The 18103-nt window shown below is 54.5% G+C and overlaps 2 protein-coding genes across 6 annotated transcripts; one reads left to right on the top strand and one right to left on the bottom strand.

Annotated features, from left to right (window-relative positions):
- Positions 1 to 103: 103 nt before the first annotated feature.
- Positions 104 to 8282, top strand: VCF1 (VCP nuclear cofactor family member 1). 2 transcript variants are annotated; one of them, XM_062506456.1, is made up of 4 exons: positions 104 to 259; positions 1915 to 2011; positions 5633 to 5695; positions 7133 to 8282. In XM_062506456.1, exons 1-4 carry the CDS (start codon positions 213 to 215, stop codon positions 7367 to 7369), a joined length of 444 nt encoding a protein of 147 aa, XP_062362440.1. In that variant the 5' UTR covers positions 104 to 212; the 3' UTR covers positions 7370 to 8282. The 2 variants fall into 2 exon arrangements, with proteins under 2 accessions (XP_062362440.1, XP_062362441.1); XM_062506457.1 differs by lacking the exon at positions 5633 to 5695 and having other exon boundaries at positions 7133 to 8281.
- Positions 8267 to 16805, bottom strand: COG1 (component of oligomeric golgi complex 1). 4 transcript variants are annotated; one of them, XM_062506455.1, is made up of 15 exons: positions 15998 to 16802; positions 15562 to 15806; positions 14681 to 14862; positions 14218 to 14388; positions 13989 to 14142; positions 13609 to 13819; positions 12742 to 13494; positions 12414 to 12560; positions 11414 to 11575; positions 11031 to 11158; positions 10469 to 10577; positions 9945 to 10054; positions 9772 to 9851; positions 8542 to 8564; positions 8267 to 8416 (listed from the first exon to the last, which is right to left on the bottom strand). In XM_062506455.1, exons 1-15 carry the CDS (start codon positions 16496 to 16498, stop codon positions 8306 to 8308), a joined length of 3087 nt encoding a protein of 1028 aa, XP_062362439.1. In that variant the 5' UTR covers positions 16499 to 16802; the 3' UTR covers positions 8267 to 8305. The 4 variants fall into 4 exon arrangements, 2 of the variants coding, with proteins under 2 accessions (XP_062362439.1, XP_062362438.1); XM_062506454.1 differs by lacking the exon at positions 8542 to 8564 and having other exon boundaries at positions 8267 to 8449; positions 9776 to 9851; positions 15998 to 16801; XR_009933852.1 differs by lacking the exons at positions 8267 to 8416; positions 8542 to 8564; positions 9772 to 9851 and having other exon boundaries at positions 10016 to 10054; positions 10469 to 10853; positions 15998 to 16804.
- Between the last annotated feature and the right edge of the window lie 1298 nt (positions 16806 to 18103).

Genomic DNA, 18103 nt, shown 5'->3' with positions numbered 1-18103 from the left:
CTCTCCCTCGCCGCCTGCCTGCGCGCGGCGCGCGCTGTGACGTCACAATGGCGCGGCCCCGCCCGCGCGGGCGCACGCCGTGACGTCACGGGGCGAGGCGGCGGCGGCGGAAGCGGCGCTCGGGGCCGGGCAGGGCCGCGCTGCCGCCCCTCAGACCGCGGCCTCCGCCCCGCACCGCGGCCTCCGCTCGCCCCGCCGCGCTCCGACCCGCCATGAGCTGCCGGCAGCCGCTGCCGAACGAGCGGGGAGCGAGACAGAGGTGGGCGAGGGCAGCGCGGCCTGAGGGAGGGGAAGGAGGGGCCGGGCTGAGGGCTGGGGCGGCTCGGCCGCTCGAGCGGGGAGGGTGAGGGCGGTGCTGGAGGGGTTGGCGTGAGGGGGTGCGGAGGTGAGGGGTGGGAAAGGGGAGAGCGGCCCTCGAGCGGTGGGAGGGGTTCAGAGGGGCTGAGGGCTTCAAGGTGTCGGCGAGGGAGGTCGGGTGCTTTCCGGAGGGTGAAGGGATCTGGGGGATGTGGAGGGTTCGGGGGAGATTCTCGGAGTGGTGAGGGAGGAGCCGGAGGGATCGTGGAGCGGGTGGGAGCTGGGCAGGAGCTGCGAGGCAGTGGAGGATCGCGGAGGCAGGAATGGGTGAAGAGGACCTTAAAGCCTTTCCTTGTTGCACCCCTGCCATGGACAGGGACGCCTTCCACAGCCCCGTCCAAGCTGTTGAGGTCACTGCAGGTGTTGAGGAAAGGAAGGATGCAGAGGCAAACGTGGGGTGAAGGGAGGAATTTCCCTTCCCGGGCCGGATGGTCAGCGTTTGGTGCTTGCGATCCCAGGGATGGGGAGCAGGGAGGCAGCTCCGGGCTGTAGGCGTGGGCCAAATCCTGGCAGCTGAGGCTGCTGCACAGCCTGGCTGTAAGAAAGGAGCCAGTTATAAATACCTCCCTCGAGTCTGTTTTGACTCATTCGAGCACAGATTAATTTTAGGCACACCAAAACAGCTCCATCCTGTGTGGTTTTTTTTGTTGTTTTTTTTTTTTTTTGAGGCTGCTGAGATCTTGGCTGATATGTCACATTTGTATGCGAAGGGGAGAAGTGTTTGATGTTTGTGTAGGAATTCTGGGATGCTGCTGGGATCAGCTGCTGTGTTGGTGTCACAGAATCTCACAGTGTTTTGGGTTGGAAGTGACCTTCAGTCTCATCCATGGCCAGGGACACCTTCCGCTGTCCCAGTTTGTTCCAAGTCCTGGTCTTTGAGATCTTCTCTTTGTCGCCTCTAATCTGGGAATATTAGCACTGCCCTCACCCCATTATCTTCCTCCATACTCTGCTTTGCCTTGATTCCTACAAAGATTTCAATAAAAATTAAGTTAAAACTTTTACCCACCAGACCAGGCAGTACAAGGTATCAAGAGAGCGTGGCACACACCTCAGAAACAGGGAAGGGTTTGTTTTCCACGAGGTGTTTCCTGACAAAACCTTGTTTCCACACGGGAAATTTGATTGTTTTTTTGGAATGTGACTCGACTCCAAACACTGTCAGAGTGGAGAGTTGTTCTGGGGCGGTGTGAGCAGCTGAATAATTGGAGATGTGGTCACTGCCACCGTCCCAGTGCTGTCCCCAGCCTGTCAGGTGTCACTGAGCCCAGGGATTATATTTAGATGTGCAAGGCTGACAATTGTTAAATGAGTTTATTTAGAAGGGTGTGTTTAATGTGAGTCCACATTAAACTGATGGAAACATCTTGTGAGAAGCAGGATCCTTTTCTCCTTGCCCTCAGGCAGCAGCTAAAAGGGGAATCTGAGAGTCCACAGCACAGGGGTATGGAGACATCCTGCATTAATTTATCAGGTGTTCCTGCTTTTTTTTTGGGTGCCTTCGGAGGACAAAGCAGAAGGTAGATCAGTGAGCTGATGATTTATTTCCTCCTGCAGGAAGAGGAGAAGGAATGGCAATGAAGATGATAGTCATGTTCCCCAAACCAAACGTAGCACCAGGAATTCTGTCCTCCAGGACTCGTGGGACACTGAGGTGAGAACCTTCCCAGGCAAATCCAGTCTCCTTCCATGCTGCATTTCAACAGCACTTGGAGTATCCTGTGCATTTTTTAAAAATTTTTATTTCATAGCTTTGTGTTTGAGGTCGTGAGGTTTGACTTGGTGACATCAGAGGTTGAAATCAGCACTGAACCCGTTTGGAAATCAGCATTTCCAGTGAGCCTGCTTTTCCCTGGCCTGAATATTTCTGGGAAGAAATTTCAAATCCTGCTTTGTAGCACCCAGGGAAATAATTTCCTGCTGTTCCTGGTCTTGCTGTGTGGGATGAGCTGTGATCAGAGCTGAGGAGATGCTGAGGGTGGATGTGTCCCTGTGCTCACTCTGCCTGACCATCAGCTTTGCCTTTCCTTACAGTCAGGTGATTATTTGTGGGAGAAAGACAAAACACATTCCAGGCAGGCCTTATCTGATGTGGGAAAAAAAATGCTCTGACAGAGCTGCACAGTTTAAGCAAGACTTGTTCACAGCTAAACCACTCAAAACTCTTTGGTTTTTTTCTCACATTTTCCATGATTTTTTTTTCTGGATAGGGGATAAACTCTTATTTTCTTACCCCTTACCAGACAGGTGTTCTCTCGATGCAATTTGAGATTTCTTTTTTCTTAAAAAGAATTGCTGATTTCCCAACTGCTGCCAGATTTCCTGAGATGTCACCTGGGTGAATCACCTGAAAATTCACTGTGAGCAACTGTCCTTGTGTTGCCAAATATTAATGGAAAAGAGAGTGCAGAGCTGAAGTTAATGAAATCAATTTATTTGAAGGTTTTGGAAATATCCTTGGTTTTTTAGAGCCTCTTCACTTTGAAGGTGGATTGTAATGAGCACTTACAGTCTGAATTATTACAGAATTAATTATTCAACTATTCATTGTACTCCACAGAAAACATTTAGTTGCTGTGTAACTTTGAGCTCTTTTATAATCTGGAAATGGTTTGAGATGGATATTTCTACATTCCTGTTGTGAGGGAGACTCTTCCCTTAACCTGTACAAATAGATGATGTGATAGGAAACACTGCTGGAAACGCTTTAAGAGCTGCTGTCCATCATGAAGGAATTCTCTGGGATGAAAAGTGCCCTGTGCTGCTGTGTTCTCAGGAGGGAAACTTTGCATTTTGGGGTGTGATGGGGAGAGGCAGCCCTGATTTGTTGCCATCTGACACTGAATCACTTGTCCAACAGGTCAAAGCCCTCCGTGTGTGTAGAGTAGTTAAAGGCTAAAGCAGCTTTGTGGCGGGAGGAGGACGGATTTAGTGTGGAACAAGGGATTGAAATAGGAGTAATGAAATTAAGGATATCAGGAAAACCCCTTGATGGTGAGTGCCAGAAGCACCTTTGCTTGTTGTGTAAACACCTGGTGTTTGGGCAGAACCACTAAAAGCAGGACTGGCAGTGGGTTTGTGGCTCCACAAGGAGGGGTGACCTCAACCCTGGCCTGGTTTCCTGCGAGGGAACGGCCCGGGCATGGCTGAGCCAGGGCAAGGTCACTGCTCAGCCTAACTCAGATCTGCTTCCTGCATGCACTTGCCTGGTAAAAGCCTGGTTCTAACACCTTAAACCCTGGTGTGAGGCAGGGGGGAGCTGTCACTGCTGAGGAATGGACACAGCTTCTCAAACACCACTGCCCCGTTTCTGGCAACGGAATTCCCAATGTTTTCTCCTGATGAATAGAGCTTTTTTTTTTTTTTTTTTTTTTTTGGCTTGTTTTCTTGTCAGATCCCTGAACTGAGCATGCCCAGAAATTCAAGCCACGAGATTAAATCTGTATTATTCCAACATTTGGTTAAGGACTTCCTGTGCCAAAGGGAGAAATCCTCGTGCTCATTGTGCACGAGTGCTTCCAACTGGTGTTGCTTGGAAAGTCTCAGCCAGTTTGGAACACTTGTATTTAGTTTCCTGATACTTTGCTGTGTGCAAAGACACCTCTTGCTGGTTCAAAATCCCCACTGTTTTTGGGATGTTTCTTGGGAAAGGAGGATTGAGAGCAATTTGTGACTTCCAAGAGCAGGTGAGAGTCGCTTTTCATCGCAGGGCATCGCACACCTGCTTTTTGTGAAACATCACCCAAAGTCCGGATTCCTCTGGCCTGTTTTGGTTCAAACTGACTGTTCCCCCCTGCAGAACGAGGCCTCTTTGGGAACACAAGCTCAGGATGGCAATCAGGCAGCTGCATTTTAAATAGGACTTGGTTTTTGGCAGGGTCTTTTGCCTTTTTTCTTTTTGTCTTGCATGCTTTGCTCTGGAGAGTGAGGGGAAGGGAGGTTTTTCCTTAGTGGCAGTTCTATGATGTTATCCCTCATTCCCTCTCTTTGACTCCCACTGCCCATCCGAATCACATCCAATTCCAAAGGATTTGCTGTTTTCTCCCTCTGGATTGTCATTTCACCCAGAACAGGCTGCACCCCTGACTTCCAACTTTCACAGGATGGGAACAGATTCTCTCCAGTCTCCATCAGTGCTGCTTTTTGGCCAGTTGCCGTAAGGATGTGCCATTCCTGCTGCTCGTGGAGAAGCCACTGCCAGGTTCCAGCCACCCTGGGGGTGACAGAATCCTCTGCTCAGTCCATGGGCAGGCACAGACCCGAGGCTGCAGCTACAGCCAGTGTTAAACATTAGCGAGGCAGAGCCTTTGCCATGGAATTTCACTTCCTGTTCAGCCTGTCCTCCCTTTTCCAGGAGCTCAGCTGTGTTGTTTGCCCAATATTTGGTTTGAGATCCACTGCTTGTGCCCAGATCAAGCCAGAAGAGGTTGTAGTGGATCCTCCAGGGATCCTCCAAGCTGAGATTCCCAGCTCTGCAGCCTGGGCAATCACCAATGCAGAGCCTTTGCTCTCGTTTTCCCAGGGAAGCAAGTGAGTCTGAGTGTTCTGGCTGACCCTTTCCTTCCTGAATAACTTCTGCAAACCCCAGTTTCTCATAGTTCCTCTTTGTTCTGGCCAGGATTGAAACACCACCGGGTTCTTAGCAGAGATCAAATCGAAGTTCTTGTCCCCCACTATCTAGGGAAGGGCTGGACTTCAGTTCTAACTAAAACCAGATCGTGGCTCTGTTAAACTCATCCTGGAAGATGTTTGAGAGCAGCAGGGGCTGAGTGGCTCTTTCTCCAGTTCCTGTCACGAGGGATTGTCCCAGATCTGCACATTTCACAGGACTTTTGTTGGTTTTAAAACTTGAAGTGTGATGTTAAGGGTTACTGAGCTCAGTAAACCTTGAAGATGTCCTTTTGATAGTTAAAGTATTCATAAACATCACTGGGCTGCTTTCCTTTGCCCCTGTGAAGCTTTGCTGATGCCTGTCTTGCTGACTTTAAGGATTCTTTTCTTGTCTGACTGTAGTCCGAATGCTTTACAGAATGTGCAGCACAGCCTGGGGACAGGGTAGGTGTTCCATGAGACGTGGGCAATGCTCAAAGGGTGCCAGTGAATCTGGAAATAAAGAGTGTCTGACAAAGCACGTCCCAGCACACACTGCCAGCTTCACAAACTCCGAGATGCACCAAATAATCACTGCTAACAGCTGGGAAACGTTTGTTGAGATGTGAAATGCCAGCAGCAAGCCAGGCCAGGCTCTCACTTGGATTTTTACCTTGATTTGCAGAAGGTGGCTGTAACGAAGCTCACTAAGGAGCGCAGACTAAAAGGAAACAAAGTGTCCTGTGCGGTGGGTTCCTCTCCGGGGCTGCTGTGACCCCCTCCGGCATCTGCATCGCGTGGGACTCTCTGTGCTGCTCTGCAATAGCCCAGCACCACCCCCAGCTCCTCCCTGTCCTGCCGGGGCTCTCTCTCTCCTTAGATTTAGGAAGAGGAGCTGGTTGCTCCCGCAGTTCCATCTGTGCTCCCTTGGGAATGAGCTCTCTGTGTGTTTCTCTCTCCTCGCAGCCCGGGGCCCTTGGCTTGGCCTGCTGTGCTCCCACAGAGCTGAAGCATTTTTGGTGCTTAGCTAAACAAAGGCATTAGTCAGGGTTGGATGGTCAGGATCGATGGTGGAGCAGGGCTGGGGGCAGGGATGTGTTCCACCCCAAACATCCACTGTGCCTCCCTGGCACTGCTGGGGCAGTTTGCACCATTCCTGATTTACTCCAAAGTGTTTGGTGCAGTTTGCACCATTCCTGATCTACTCCAGGCAAGGCCCTTCTGGAGCTGGTGCTGACTGGTAAATCCCTGAGGATTTTGTTAAATTTGTCCTCTTCTGCTGTGGCCACAAAGCTGTGACTTCTGTGGCTTAATCCTTACAAAAATGTCGATTTTTAGCTGCTGTCACTTACTGTGTCTCCTTCTATCAATCATTTATGGGGTGGCAGAGTAGCCACTCACTGACTGACTCATCCAAATATTTGCAGGTCCTGACCAGCAGATCACACAAACTAAAATATTCTAGCTGGAACTAATGTAACCTTTCATTACCAGCCCTTAAAATGGTGTTTTATGTCTTTGAATCCCTCATGATGATGGCAAATGCTCTTCCAGCCATTCCCATGAAACGTGGCTATCCTAAATGAACCCTGGCCTCTTATTCCACTCAAATGCTGAGTTCTTTTTGCTGCATGAGGAATCCTTTGCTGCCTGTTGCTCTTTCACAGTAATGTCAAGTAAATTGCTCTGGAACAATTCCAGTGAACACTGCCATGGAGTACTTAACTGGGAGAAGAGTTCTTGATGTTAGGGTGTTCAAAGACTTAAATTGGCTGTTGTGTGCATTTGTTTCTCACAGCCTCTTGCTTTAGATGCTTCAGATCTCACTTTAGGATTGCCTTGTAGGAAAATGCTTTGCATGGTGCTTCCCTCAAACCTCTGCTAGAGAAGTGCCAGCCTTACCCTGCCTGCCTGTACTCACACCTGCAGCTCCCTGGGAATGTTCTTTATTTTCCAATTCTCCATCACTCCAGTGCAAACGTGGGGCTGGGGGCAGAGCTGAGGGGTTTAACTGGGAAGGATTGAAATCCAGCATCCCAGAGGTCCCTTCACCCCTCCGTGCCAAGGTGGATTTATTCAGCCCATCGGGCTGCAAACGTGGAAGGGAGGGATTTATCCTAAAGGTTTGCTTCTGTGGGGTGAGGAAGACGTGTCTGATGTTGCTGTCACCCTCTGTGTGCCCCAGTCCTCCAGCAGTGACAGCGGGAGCAGCAGCAGCAGCAGCTGTAGCAGCAGCAGCATCAACAGCCCCGACAGAGCAGAGTCCAGCCTCAACCCCAGGATTGCAGGATCCAGCCCTGTCTCCTCCCAGCCCTTCCACGAGCAGTCTGCACTAAGCCAAGGTCCTTACTTCCACATCAACCAGATCCTGAAGGAAGCCCACTTCCACAGCCTACAGAGCCGGGGACGCCTCCCTACATGATGACCCAGCAGCTCCCTGCCTTCTGTGAAGGGACAGCACTGTGTAGATTTGATATTTCAACTTCAAAGTTTGTTAAAATGGAATTGCACAAAATTGCCTGTTGCCTTTTCAGTCTATATTTGAAATAACAGGTTAACAGGAGATTGTTTACTTGTGGTTTGCTGCACTATTGCAATGCAAAAGGGGCTTTGAAGCAATTTTTATAGGATTCTTTTTGGGGTGGTTCTAAAGTACGTGGCAAGAGGAGACTGAGGAGTCCACATGTGTGTTATAGGATTGCAAACTGTCCAATTCCAATCGACTGCCTAATCTGTTTGTTAGCAAGTTGTTGCTTTCTGTAAAGTTCTCTTAAGCGTTCCTCTTCAGTTTTTTTAAGTCCTTTTTTTAATTTCAATAAACTAGTTAAAAAATAATTTGGCAACATAATTTTTTGAGCATTTAGAGTTAGTGAGAACAGGAGCAGCAAGTGGAGGTGCTCAGGCCTGTGAGCTCCCACCCAGGTCAGGGTGATGAGGCTTCTCTCAGGAGCTTCACTGCTGCAGGACTGGAAAGGAAACGTGAAATTAGAGCCAGGACAGGTCGGGCAGGTGCTGCAGGGGCCACTCGGTGCAGGGTGGCAGTGCCTGCTCCAGCACCCCTTTCCAGCTGTCAAATGCTTTGTTTTCTCATAGTGTGTAGGTTGTTTTGGCTTTTTTTTTTTTTCCTTTACTTTGACTTTAACAATGTAAGGCTAGGAGGTGAAAGAGCAGCTCCACCTCTGTTCCAGCAGCCAGGGCACAAGGACAATCCAAGCCGTGCCTGGTTCCCGTGTGACAGGCCCTGCCCTGGCTGAGGATGGGAAGCACTGACACTCCCGGAGGTGTCACAGCTCCTGCCAAGGAGACAGAGAGATCTCAGTGAAGACAAACAGCCAGAGCAGTTTTATTGTTTGCTGCCTCACTTGGTCATGCCCGAGAGCCAGCCCAGCTTGAAGAGGGACGGCGCCACCGCGTCCTCGTCGTCGGTGATGAGCTGTCGGAACAGGGAGCCCGGCCGTGCCGCCTCGTCCTCTCTGGGCAGCACAGCAGCTGCAGCCTGGCCCTTTGGAAAGACACAGAGTGACTCCTGACTGTCACAGCACCCCCAGGGCTCCCTCTGTCCCCTCAGCAACACCAGAGGTGGAACCAGGGCACGGCCGCTGCCCGGAGCGGTGTCACTGCTGGGTTAGTGACAGTCACACACGGGGACACAGCACAGCAGCTCGCTGCTGGGAGCACGTGGCAGATGTCACTCAATGCTCATAAACCCCCTGAACACTCATCACAACCCTCTGAGCAGCAGGGCAGGAGCTGCTGCTCTCGGAGCAGGGGATCACAGTGTGGCAGAAGCACAGCTGGTGCCCTCGCTGGAGCTGTTCTTGGAGAACTGCAGATTTTAACCTCTCCAGAGGAGTTTTTTAGCACTGAAGGAGGAGCAAGCATCTGTCAGGGATCCTGGGAAGTGTGGCTAGCACAGGACACGGGTGTGCTGAGCACAGGACAGCAGCTGAGGGGAGTGACAGAACGAGCCAGACATCACTGCACACTTCTATGCTCCAGTCCAGCTGAGTTGTGAGATGTAAGGAATACCTTTACTGGGAACTCTGAGTTTTTAAACACCCCTTCTGCTGGGTCTGGTCCTTAATGGCTTCAACTGATGGAGAGTTGCAAATTGATCATCTCAAACGACACTGGTAAAACCAGGCCTTTACCTCTTTGTCTCAGCTCTTGTCAAGACTCAACAACTTGTCCCAGTTGCCAAGACCCCCATAGATAGATTGGGCTGGTAATAAGTAAACATTAATTGCTGCTCCCCACAGCAGTGAGGTATTCCTTGGCTCTCACTCAGCACACAGAGCTCCATCTAAGCAGATGTTTGAAACTGAGGGAAATGGAGCAACAGAAAGATTGGCTGCTAGAGCTCAGCAGCAGGAGAGCAGCAGGACACTCCTCACACAGCTGGGGTACCTGAGGCCTCCTCGGGGGTTACAGGGCAGCATCCCACTGGAAAGGAGTTCAAGCATTAGCTACTGTCCTTCAGCCTTTCTTGCAGCCCTATTTCATGAGTTGTCTTTGATGCATTGCCCTCAGCCATGTAAACCCTCACTGCCTCTGCAGTGGTTAGTACCTGCTCTGCCACAGAGCAGTGACCCCAAAACCACCACAGGGGCAAAGGGTGAGGTTTTGGAGGGTCCTGGAGAAATCCAACCCATCCCCTGCTGTGCTGCCATAATGATTCGTTTTACTGGAAATAAAAATCAGGTGAAATAATGTTTGGCTGCTTTCTTCTTTCCCCACTAACTCCAGTGTTGGGGGGGGGGGGGGGGGGGCGGAGACAGTGAATACTGGGGAAATATTCCTATTTTTACAGCTCACTTCAAACACTAACCTGGACTCTTTCTGTGCTCCTGGCAGTGGCCTTGCTCTTCCGTGAGCTTGACATGCTCAGTGGCAGAAGTCCAAACCTTAAGGAAATGGAAGAAAGAAATGTGGGAAGCAGCAATTCCAGAGCAGCTTCCCAGAGGCAGGAGAATGCCTGGAAGAGTTGGGTGCCTCACCTGATCTGGCTGGATGCTAAGGGCAGGATGTTGTGAATCTCCTGCGAGCTCAGCGTGCCACCCCTGCTCGTGTACTGGTGATCTGTCCCAGTCAGGAGGCCAAAGAGAACCTGGAAGGCACCAGGAGCTGTTTGGATTTGGGGTTCCTGCAGAGCTGACCCCGCTGTACCTGGTGAATCCACTGGCACACCATCAGCACTGAGTTTGAAGATGAAACTCCCTTCCCCCTCTTAACTCTTGTGTTTAATTATTCCCACAGTTGAGTCCCAGGCCTGTTTCAGCACTACTTAACCCAATTAGTGTTGCACAGGCTCCAGTGAATCCTGTTAGATAAAGTTCAGCCAGCCCCACACGGTGCAGCCGGCTCAGCCAGCTCCTCTTATCTTCAGCTGGCACTGAACATTCTTCCCCTTTCCAGGGAAGTGCCTGTGCTTATCTTGAGGCATTAAGGAGTTTAAAGCCACCCCAGCTGCCCTGCTGCAGGCATTTGCAGCCCTGCTCCCTGCCCCAGCCCTGCTCCCTACCGAGGTTCTCTGCACCAGGCGGTTCAGGTTGCTGTTCAGGTGTGGGGTGAACACATCCAGGTCGAAGGGATCGATGTGTCCCTCCAGGAAGTCGATGACCTTCTCAATCCTGCAGGCAGAGCAGAGCAGAGCAGAGGGCTCCTGTCAGGGGTGACATCCTGGTGATGCCAGCTCTGAAGCAGCCAGGGATTTCCTGTCTGGGGTGACTGAGCAGAACAGGAATTACTCAGCAGAACAGCAGCTGCCCCAAGGGTTTCCAGCTCTTACACAACCCCAGCAGCAGGAACCTGCTCCCTGTGGTATTCCCCTAGGCTGGAGCTAACTCAAGGCTTTAACTCTTGGCTGGAAACTTAACTGCTCTCTCCAGGGGCATCCTGAGGGTATCCTGTGGACACAAAGAGGGGGATTAGCCCACTGCCTCAGCCCCTGGCCACAGAATCTCACCCCTCCTCTGGTCTGAGGATGAGCTCAGTGTTTGTGCAGTGTCAGAGCTTGGAGCTTGCACTGTTTTAGGGCCCCCCAAAGCACTGCTGGAGGATGTGAACCCCAGAATGAGCCATACCCAGAGTCCTGCTTGATCCTGCTGGGTTTTGTGTCCTCACTCTTGGCTGTCAGGATGATGCTGAGGTACCTGAGGTCGTAGAGTAGCTGCAGAGCCCTGCTCTGGGTCAGGGGAAAGCTGTCCAGCCTCTGCAAAGGGGACAGGCAGGAATGGGACTCCTCCCTGCCACAGGTGATGCAGCCCAAGGGGGAATATTTGAGAAAACCAACCCCAAAGCATAACCAGAACATGAAATCTGCTGTCTGCTCCCCTTCTGCCCGAGTTCTGGGGGAGGCAGGGTGAGCTTAAAGGTGTCCCCAGCTGTCACAGACAGGCATTTTCTGTCCCAGGAGCTGGATGTGTCCCTGCACTCCCAGCCACGCTCCCATCCCACACCCAGGTACCTTCTCCTGCTTCTGTTCCATCAGCTTCTCATAGGCAGCGAGCACCTCTGCCATGCAGCTCCTCAGCAGCTCCTGCAGGGTGACCTTGGGCAGGGTGTGACCACCGACCCTGTTCAGCTCCTGGCACAGGCTGAACAGGAGGCACTGCACGTGCCACGAGGGCTGGGCAGGAGAGCAGAGTTTATTTGCAGTTGCTCTGTAAACTTCATTCCCTTCCACGTCCCTTCAGATGGGTGGTGGGATTTTCTCACTTCGTCAGCAGACACAAAGATGTGCCCCACAGCTTGGCTCAGGAATCTCACGGGGTCTGAGACCCCAGATTTTGGGTTACAGCAGCTCCCAAAATCCCCAAAAACTTAACCAGACAGTGAGTGCAGTGAGACTTGTTTGTGCATCTTCTGCCAGCACAGACCCTGCTCTGCCCACCCACTCCTTGGGGCTGCTCCTCCCTCATCTCCTGGGCCTCCTGAATTCTCATCCAGCTGCTTTTTCCCTCAGATAATAGAATTCACTGGATAAGGGTCACTGCATTTCCCTATCCAGCTCCTCCTGTGCTGTGCAAACACAGAACTCACTGCAGGCCTGGCCTCCTCCCCCTGCCACCTGCTCTGTCCCTGTGATGTCCTTCCTGTGCCACCACCACACCCCTGGGAAGCCACATGCCTCAGTTCCCTCAGGATTCCACAGTCCCACTGCTGCAGCCCTGTCCTTCAATGCATCAACTTCCACGGAATCTCTCTCTTGGGACCTTTGTGTTTAAATCAGGCCTAACTCCTCCTCTGGCTCAGTTTTACAGGATCTGGGCCAACCTTACTCATAGAGATAAACAATGACAATGACCTATTTCCTTCCTCTGACCTCTGTCCTCACGAGGTGAGTATCTCAGAGAGCACCAGAGAGTGTTTGTCCTCTGCTCCTGACACCAAACAACCTCCCCAGCAGCTCAGCAAGTGGTTCTGGAAGGCAGTGCTGGGCTCCTCCCACAGGCTGCTCCTCATACCTGCACAGGCAGCCGGATCTTGGACGTCACACTGCTCCCAGACTCCGTTTCCTCCTGGATTTCGATCTCATCCCAGCTGGTGGCCGTGGCCAGCACAGACCCAGCTGTGTCGAGCAGCAACGTGTGGGTGAAGCACTCGACCAGATCCTGGAAAACAAAAATGAAAGCCCCGATCACAGGACAGTTCTAACAGGAGCAAGGCCAGCCAGCCCACCCTGCCTGTGACCTGCTGCATCCCCGCACCTCCCAAAGTGAATCTTATGGACACCACCCCAGCGAGGGAACCCCTCCCCAGAAAGCATCTCTGAGGAAGGAAACAGCTCCTTACTTTAGTGACAGCTGAGCTCCAGAGCTGATAAGCCAACAGGCTCTGCTGCAGAAGCTCTGCCTTCACCCCCTGCCACTTGGCCAGCTCGGGGGACACCTCCTGGGCTTTGCCCTTGCCCAGCTTTTTGGCCGAGCGTGGTTCCTTGGGCACCGACTCCGCCTGGCCCAGCACACAGCGCTGCAGGTGAGGGCACAGCTCGGGCAGAGCCTGGCACAGCCTCGCCATGAAGAGCACGGCGTTGAGCTTGGCATCCCCAGGGGCGTGCAGCTGGCTCTGGGCGCTCAGGAGCTGCTCCTGGATGCAGCCCAGGAGGTGCTGGGTGCAGCCGACACAGCGCTCACGGAGCAGTCCCTGCACGGTGCCCGCGTCGGCGAAGCGGTCGAAGGCAGAGCGCGGTGGCTCCTTGGGGACAGAGCCATCCTTGGGGAGGTAGGACAGCACATCCTCCAGCCTGGCCTTCAGCTTGGAGTCCAGCGTGGAGCAGAAGCTCTGCACACACGGGGTCAGCGCCTGTGCCTTCATGGCCAGCCCGCTGCGGGTGAAGGGCCCGCGCTGGCCCACGCTGACCCACGCCGCGTCCCCGGGCAGGTCCCCGGGGCTCTCTGACCACAGGAACAGGGCCACGTTGTGTTCCAGCTGCACCTGCTTGCTCAGGGCACCGCTGCTGCCTTTCACTTCCAATTCCTGCAAGGCTACAGCCAGCAGCTGCTTGGAGCTGCTTGAAATGGAGTCGAAGCCTTCTTTGGTCAGAGTCTGCAACAGAACCAGGAGAAAAAGAATTTTGACTTAAATGCAGCCTCAGTGCAATGTGGGCTGGGTGGAACAACTGGGGGTGCAGAGCAATGCTCCCCACAGTGCAGCACCCACCTGCAGCCTGTCCAGGAAGAGCTGCTGCAGCAGCTCCTCCCAGAAGGACACACGCCTGTCCAGCAGGCGCCGGCACACGGCCTCCCAGTTGTGGCTGCTGGACTCGCTGGACAGCAGTTCCCACACAGCATCACGGATCCCTGCCAGCCCCTTCATGCTCTTCACGAACACCAGCAGGGTCCTGACCCCTGTCCTGATGTCATCACTGCACCTGGAGGCAAAGTTTCACCTCTTTGAGTGAGGGGGTGAGGCCCTGGCACAGGGTGCCCGGTGCTGGGTGTGCTGTGCTGCCTCTGGCTGCTTAAATGAGGGTGAAGAATGAGGAGGATGAGGGGATGAGGAGGAAGTCAGCCAGGCTGGGATTGCCCTGTCCCACTCACATGTTGATCCACTGCTGCAGGGTCTCCCTGAGGTACTCCTGGCTGATGGGATGTGCCAGGGTCCGCAGGGCCGGCTGGAATTCCACCACGGATTCAGGCAGGTACTTGAACCAGCTGCTCAGCTTCAGATCCTCCTCCAGCACCCCTCCTCTGCCTAGGATCACAGTCAGGGATCAGCCCAGCACGGGGCACCCTCCTGCCTGCACACCTGGGCAGGTGCAGGGCTCACCTGCAGGGTTCTGGCCCGTGGTGCTCTCCAGGGTGGAGAAGAGCAATCCACAGGGCAGGGCTGGGTCTGGGGCCATCCCCTCAGGCACGGTGTAGAAGAGAGCGTGGGCCTGGTACAGCGTGGTGGTGAGCAGCTCCATCAGGGAACACACCTGAGCTTTGATACCTGCGCCTGCAGAGAGGTGACTGTGAGCCAAGGCAGCCCTTCAGCACAGGCCAGTGGCACTGTCAGGCCCTGTGCTCCCTTCCAGGGAGGGCAAAGGACTCAGCCTCATGCTCCACCTGCTTCCCCATTACAGGTGGGCTTGGCCTAAACCCCTGAGAACTGTGAAGTTTTAGGCTACTTCGCAGTGTCCCTACCACCATGAGATTGATGGGAATCACCCATCCCTGCTCTGGAGGCAGGAGAAGGTGAAGGGAAGGCTCACCCCAGCCTTGTCAAGGAGCAGCCCCGTGGCACTGACCGTGGAGTGGCTGGTTGAGCAGCTGCTGGATGGCCATTTTCCTGGCCAGCAGGAAGTCAGCCAGGACCTGGCGCGGCGAGCTGTCCTCCAGCAGCATGATGGCACACAGGGCTTCTGCCACCGCCTGGTCCGAGCCCGTCCGGCAGCGCAGCAGGGCCTTGCTCTCCTGCAGGATGGTGGATCTGCCCCAGGAAGCAGCTGGGAGTCACTGCCTGAGCCGCACACACTCAGCTGGGCTTGTGTGGTCACTGCCAAAGCGTGGCTTTTTCCACACTGCCCCACTGGATATTACAGGACTGGTGAGATGGTTTTTGTCGCAGGTTTGTGGAACGGTTTGGGTTGGAAAGGATCTCCCCAGATCCCTGTCAGTGCTGTCCCGTTATCTGATGGAGCCCCTCAGCCCCCAGGCTGTGCTTGCTGGCCATGGGATATTCCCTCACATCCCTCGTTCCCTGCCATGCTCCAGGGGCATTCCTGGAGCACTGAGCTCCCAGCTTTGACACCTGCCACAGCCCGGGGATCCTGCCAGCGCCTTTCCTGAGGGATCCAGGTGCAGCTGCCTCAGGACAGGTTAAGAATTCTCCCACCTTGCTGCAGCCAATTTCTGTCCTGCCTTCCCTGGGCTGCGTCTGAGCGAGTCCCACTGACAGGGAACAGTTTAGGCCAGGAAAGAATTTAGGATCAAACAGTTCCAAATCCCTACACCAGGCTGCTCCAAGTCTCATCCAGCTTCCAGGATGGGGCACTGGGGCGTTTCCAGGGACGGGACAGCTAAAACTTCTCTGGGTAATCTGTGCCAGGAGCTCACCCCCTCCTCATCCATCGCTTCCCACTTCATCCCCTCCTCATCCAGCCCTTTCCCTGCCCCATTCCCGGCGCACCTGAGGTGGCTGGCAGCCGCCACTTGTCGCAGCAGGATGGGGAAACGGGCGAGGATGGGGCTGGAGCGGGCTCGGGGGGTGTCCAGCTGGAGCTGCCGGCGCAGGTGAGCCCCGAGCAGGTGGAGCCGAGCCGCGGGCAGGTACCGGCCCCCCTCCACCGCCCCCCAAACCTGCTCGGGAACCTCCAGCAGCAGCTTCAGCTGCGCCGCCGCCCCGTAAAAACTCTGCTGAGCTGCTGGGCGAACCTGGAGAGGAGAAAGAGGGGATGAGCGAATAGGGAGGGGGATAAAAGAAGAGAGAGGAGATGGGAAGGAGATGGGAAAGACGGCGAGAGGAGGAGAAGGAGCCAGGGAGGGAGACGGAGCGGGGGAAGAAGGATGGGTCCAAGGGGGAAAGAGCAGACAAGACTCTGTGGTCGCCCCCCTTTGCTCCTCACCGTGCCGGCGGGGCCGGGCCGGGCTCCGCCACCGCGCTGCAGGCCCCGCACGGCGCCCAGCAGGCGCTCGGCGCTCCGCCGCATCTCGGCGATGGTGTCGGCCGCCTCGATGAGGTCGCGGTAGCGCTCGCCCACCATCTGCCGCAGCTCCTCTCGCTTCTGCTCGATGCCGGCTCGCAGCCGCCGCTCCACCTCACGCAGCTCGGCCGCCGTGTGGGCCTCGAACAGCGCCTCGGCCTCGGCGCCGCGCGCCGCCATCGCCGCCACGACACCGACATCGGACCCGGCCCGCACTGGCGGGGCCGCTGCCGCCATCTCGGTCACTGGAAGGGGAAGGCACTTCCGGCGACACGGCGGGGCGGCGGCGCCATCTTTGTGTTGGGCACATCCGGGTACCGTTGCCACGGCAGCGCCGCCATCTTTGTGCCGGGCACCGCCCCACCCGGTACCATTGCCATGGCAGCGCCGCCATCTTTGTGCCGGGCACAGCCGCGTTCCCATGGAGACGCGGCCAGAGGGAGAAAGCGCCGCTTTGTTTGTTTATTTCTTTTTTTTTTTTCCCCCTAGTTTGCTTATTTATTTAATTGCGTTTTCTTTTTCTTTGCCGGGGAAGCAGGTCGCGCTCCTCGGCCTGCGGGTGCCGCTGTCACTCCACACACCTCGGGAGGTTTCATCCTCAGGGTCCTCGGGGCTGGGGGAGGCTTGGTTCAAACAGGGCTGGGGCTGTTTTCCCATTCACCCATTCCAAAAGCACCGCTCTGAGCACCGGGATATTCCCCCAGAATCCATCCAGGATGGGTTGGAATGGGACTGAGCTTTAAGGTCCCTTCCAGCCCCAGATGGAGAGGCGGACGCACAGCCAGGCAGGATCCAGCTCCATGGGGGATGCTGCTGGAACCAGAGCTCGTGGGGCTTGGGTGTGAGGTTGTTCAAAACCCGTAACCCCCCCTTTGTGCTGGAAATTGAGATGGGAAGAAAAAGAAACACAGGTATTTTGGAGCGGTTTGGTTTATTTGCGTGGACAGTGTTGGTGCTGCTGGGCTGCAGAGCTGAACTTTGTGTTTATAGGATTTGGTATATTCTGCTCCCAGGGACAGAACATGAGGAAACTGCCTCAAATAGTGCCGGGGAAGGGTCAGGTTGGACATCAGGAGGAATTTCTTGATGGAAAGACAGGGCTGTCAGGCACTGGAAGTGCCCAGGGCAGTGGTGGAGTCCCCATTGCTGCCGTGTGGATGTGACACTTGGGGACATGGTCAGTGGTGGCCAAGGTTGGACTCGGTGATCTTTGAGGGGTTTTCCAACCTGAACAATTCTGGAATGCTCTCCCAGAGAGATGTCCAAGCCTGGCTCACACCCTCCAGCTCCAACACACATGAACTACCAGAAACTGTAGGAAAACTCTTTTATTTCCCTCCTGCACCATCCACAGCCCCATCCCTGTGCAGGAAGGCTCAGTCCCACCCTGGGACACTGAGGAACGTTTGCCGGGGAGGAAAACAGGGCTGGGAGCAGGGACACACCCTGGGCACGTCCTGGTCACAAGGGATCCAGTGACAGAGCACAGCTACGGACACGGGGGATGGACAGAGCTTCTGGGGGCCCTGGATCTCTGCAGGGTATAGAGAGACCTCAGTTCACCTCCCCTGCTCTGCAGAAGTCACCTGGCAGAGAGGCAGCAGCCTCTGTGGTCCCTCCCGGCTCGTGCACGGTGCCACCAACCCCCCAGGGGGGCAAGTGGGAGCCAAGGGTCCCCCTGTGGGGCTGGGTCATGGAACAGAACCCCCTTGGTTTTGTACATCCAGTATATACAATTTACATATATTTACAATCAGCCATCCCATCCCTCCTGTCAGATACTGCATGGGATGGATCCATGGATGGATGGATGGGTGGGTGGATGGATGGATAAATGACAGGTCCATGGATGATGGATGGATGGATGGATGGATCCATGGATGACGGATCCAGGGATGGATGGAGTGGCCAGGATTTCCATCCCTCACCATCTCCTGGTCAGGACAGAGCTGGAGGAGGATCCTCCCAGGGCTCTCCTGCCCTGGCTTTTCACAGTCCAAGTCCTGGAGCAAGCAGGGCGTGGAGCTG

The sequence above is a fragment of the Cinclus cinclus genome, chromosome 20 (assembly GCF_963662255.1).
Source record: "Cinclus cinclus chromosome 20, bCinCin1.1, whole genome shotgun sequence".
In the NCBI taxonomy this organism is placed as follows: domain Eukaryota; kingdom Metazoa; phylum Chordata; class Aves; order Passeriformes; family Cinclidae; genus Cinclus; species Cinclus cinclus.
This window is presented reverse-complemented; position numbering and strand designations above follow the sequence as displayed.

Excerpts from the sequence above, each read along its gene's own strand:
- VCF1 (XM_062506456.1), top strand. The coding sequence starts at position 213 with ATGAGCTGCCGGCAGCCGCTGCCGAACGAGCGGGGAGCGAGACAGAG. Across the intron at positions 2,012-5,632 it reads AGGACTCGTGGGACACTGAG|AAGGTGGCTGTAACGAAGCT; the intron begins GTGAGAACCTTC and ends CTTGATTTGCAG. Across the intron at positions 5,696-7,132 it reads GAAACAAAGTGTCCTGTGCG|TCCTCCAGCAGTGACAGCGG; the intron begins GTGGGTTCCTCT and ends TGTGTGCCCCAG.
- COG1 (XM_062506454.1), bottom strand. The coding sequence starts at position 16,498 with ATGGGAACGCGGCTGTGCCCGGCACAAAGATGGCGGCGCTGCCATGGC. Across the intron at positions 11,576-12,413 it reads AGATCCGGCTGCCTGTGCAG|CCCTCGTGGCACGTGCAGTG; the intron begins GTATGAGGAGCA and ends TCTCCTGCCCAG. Across the intron at positions 8,450-9,775 it reads GGAGCACAGAAAGAGTCCAG|GGCCAGGCTGCAGCTGCTGT; the intron begins GTTAGTGTTTGA and ends GTCTTTCCAAAG.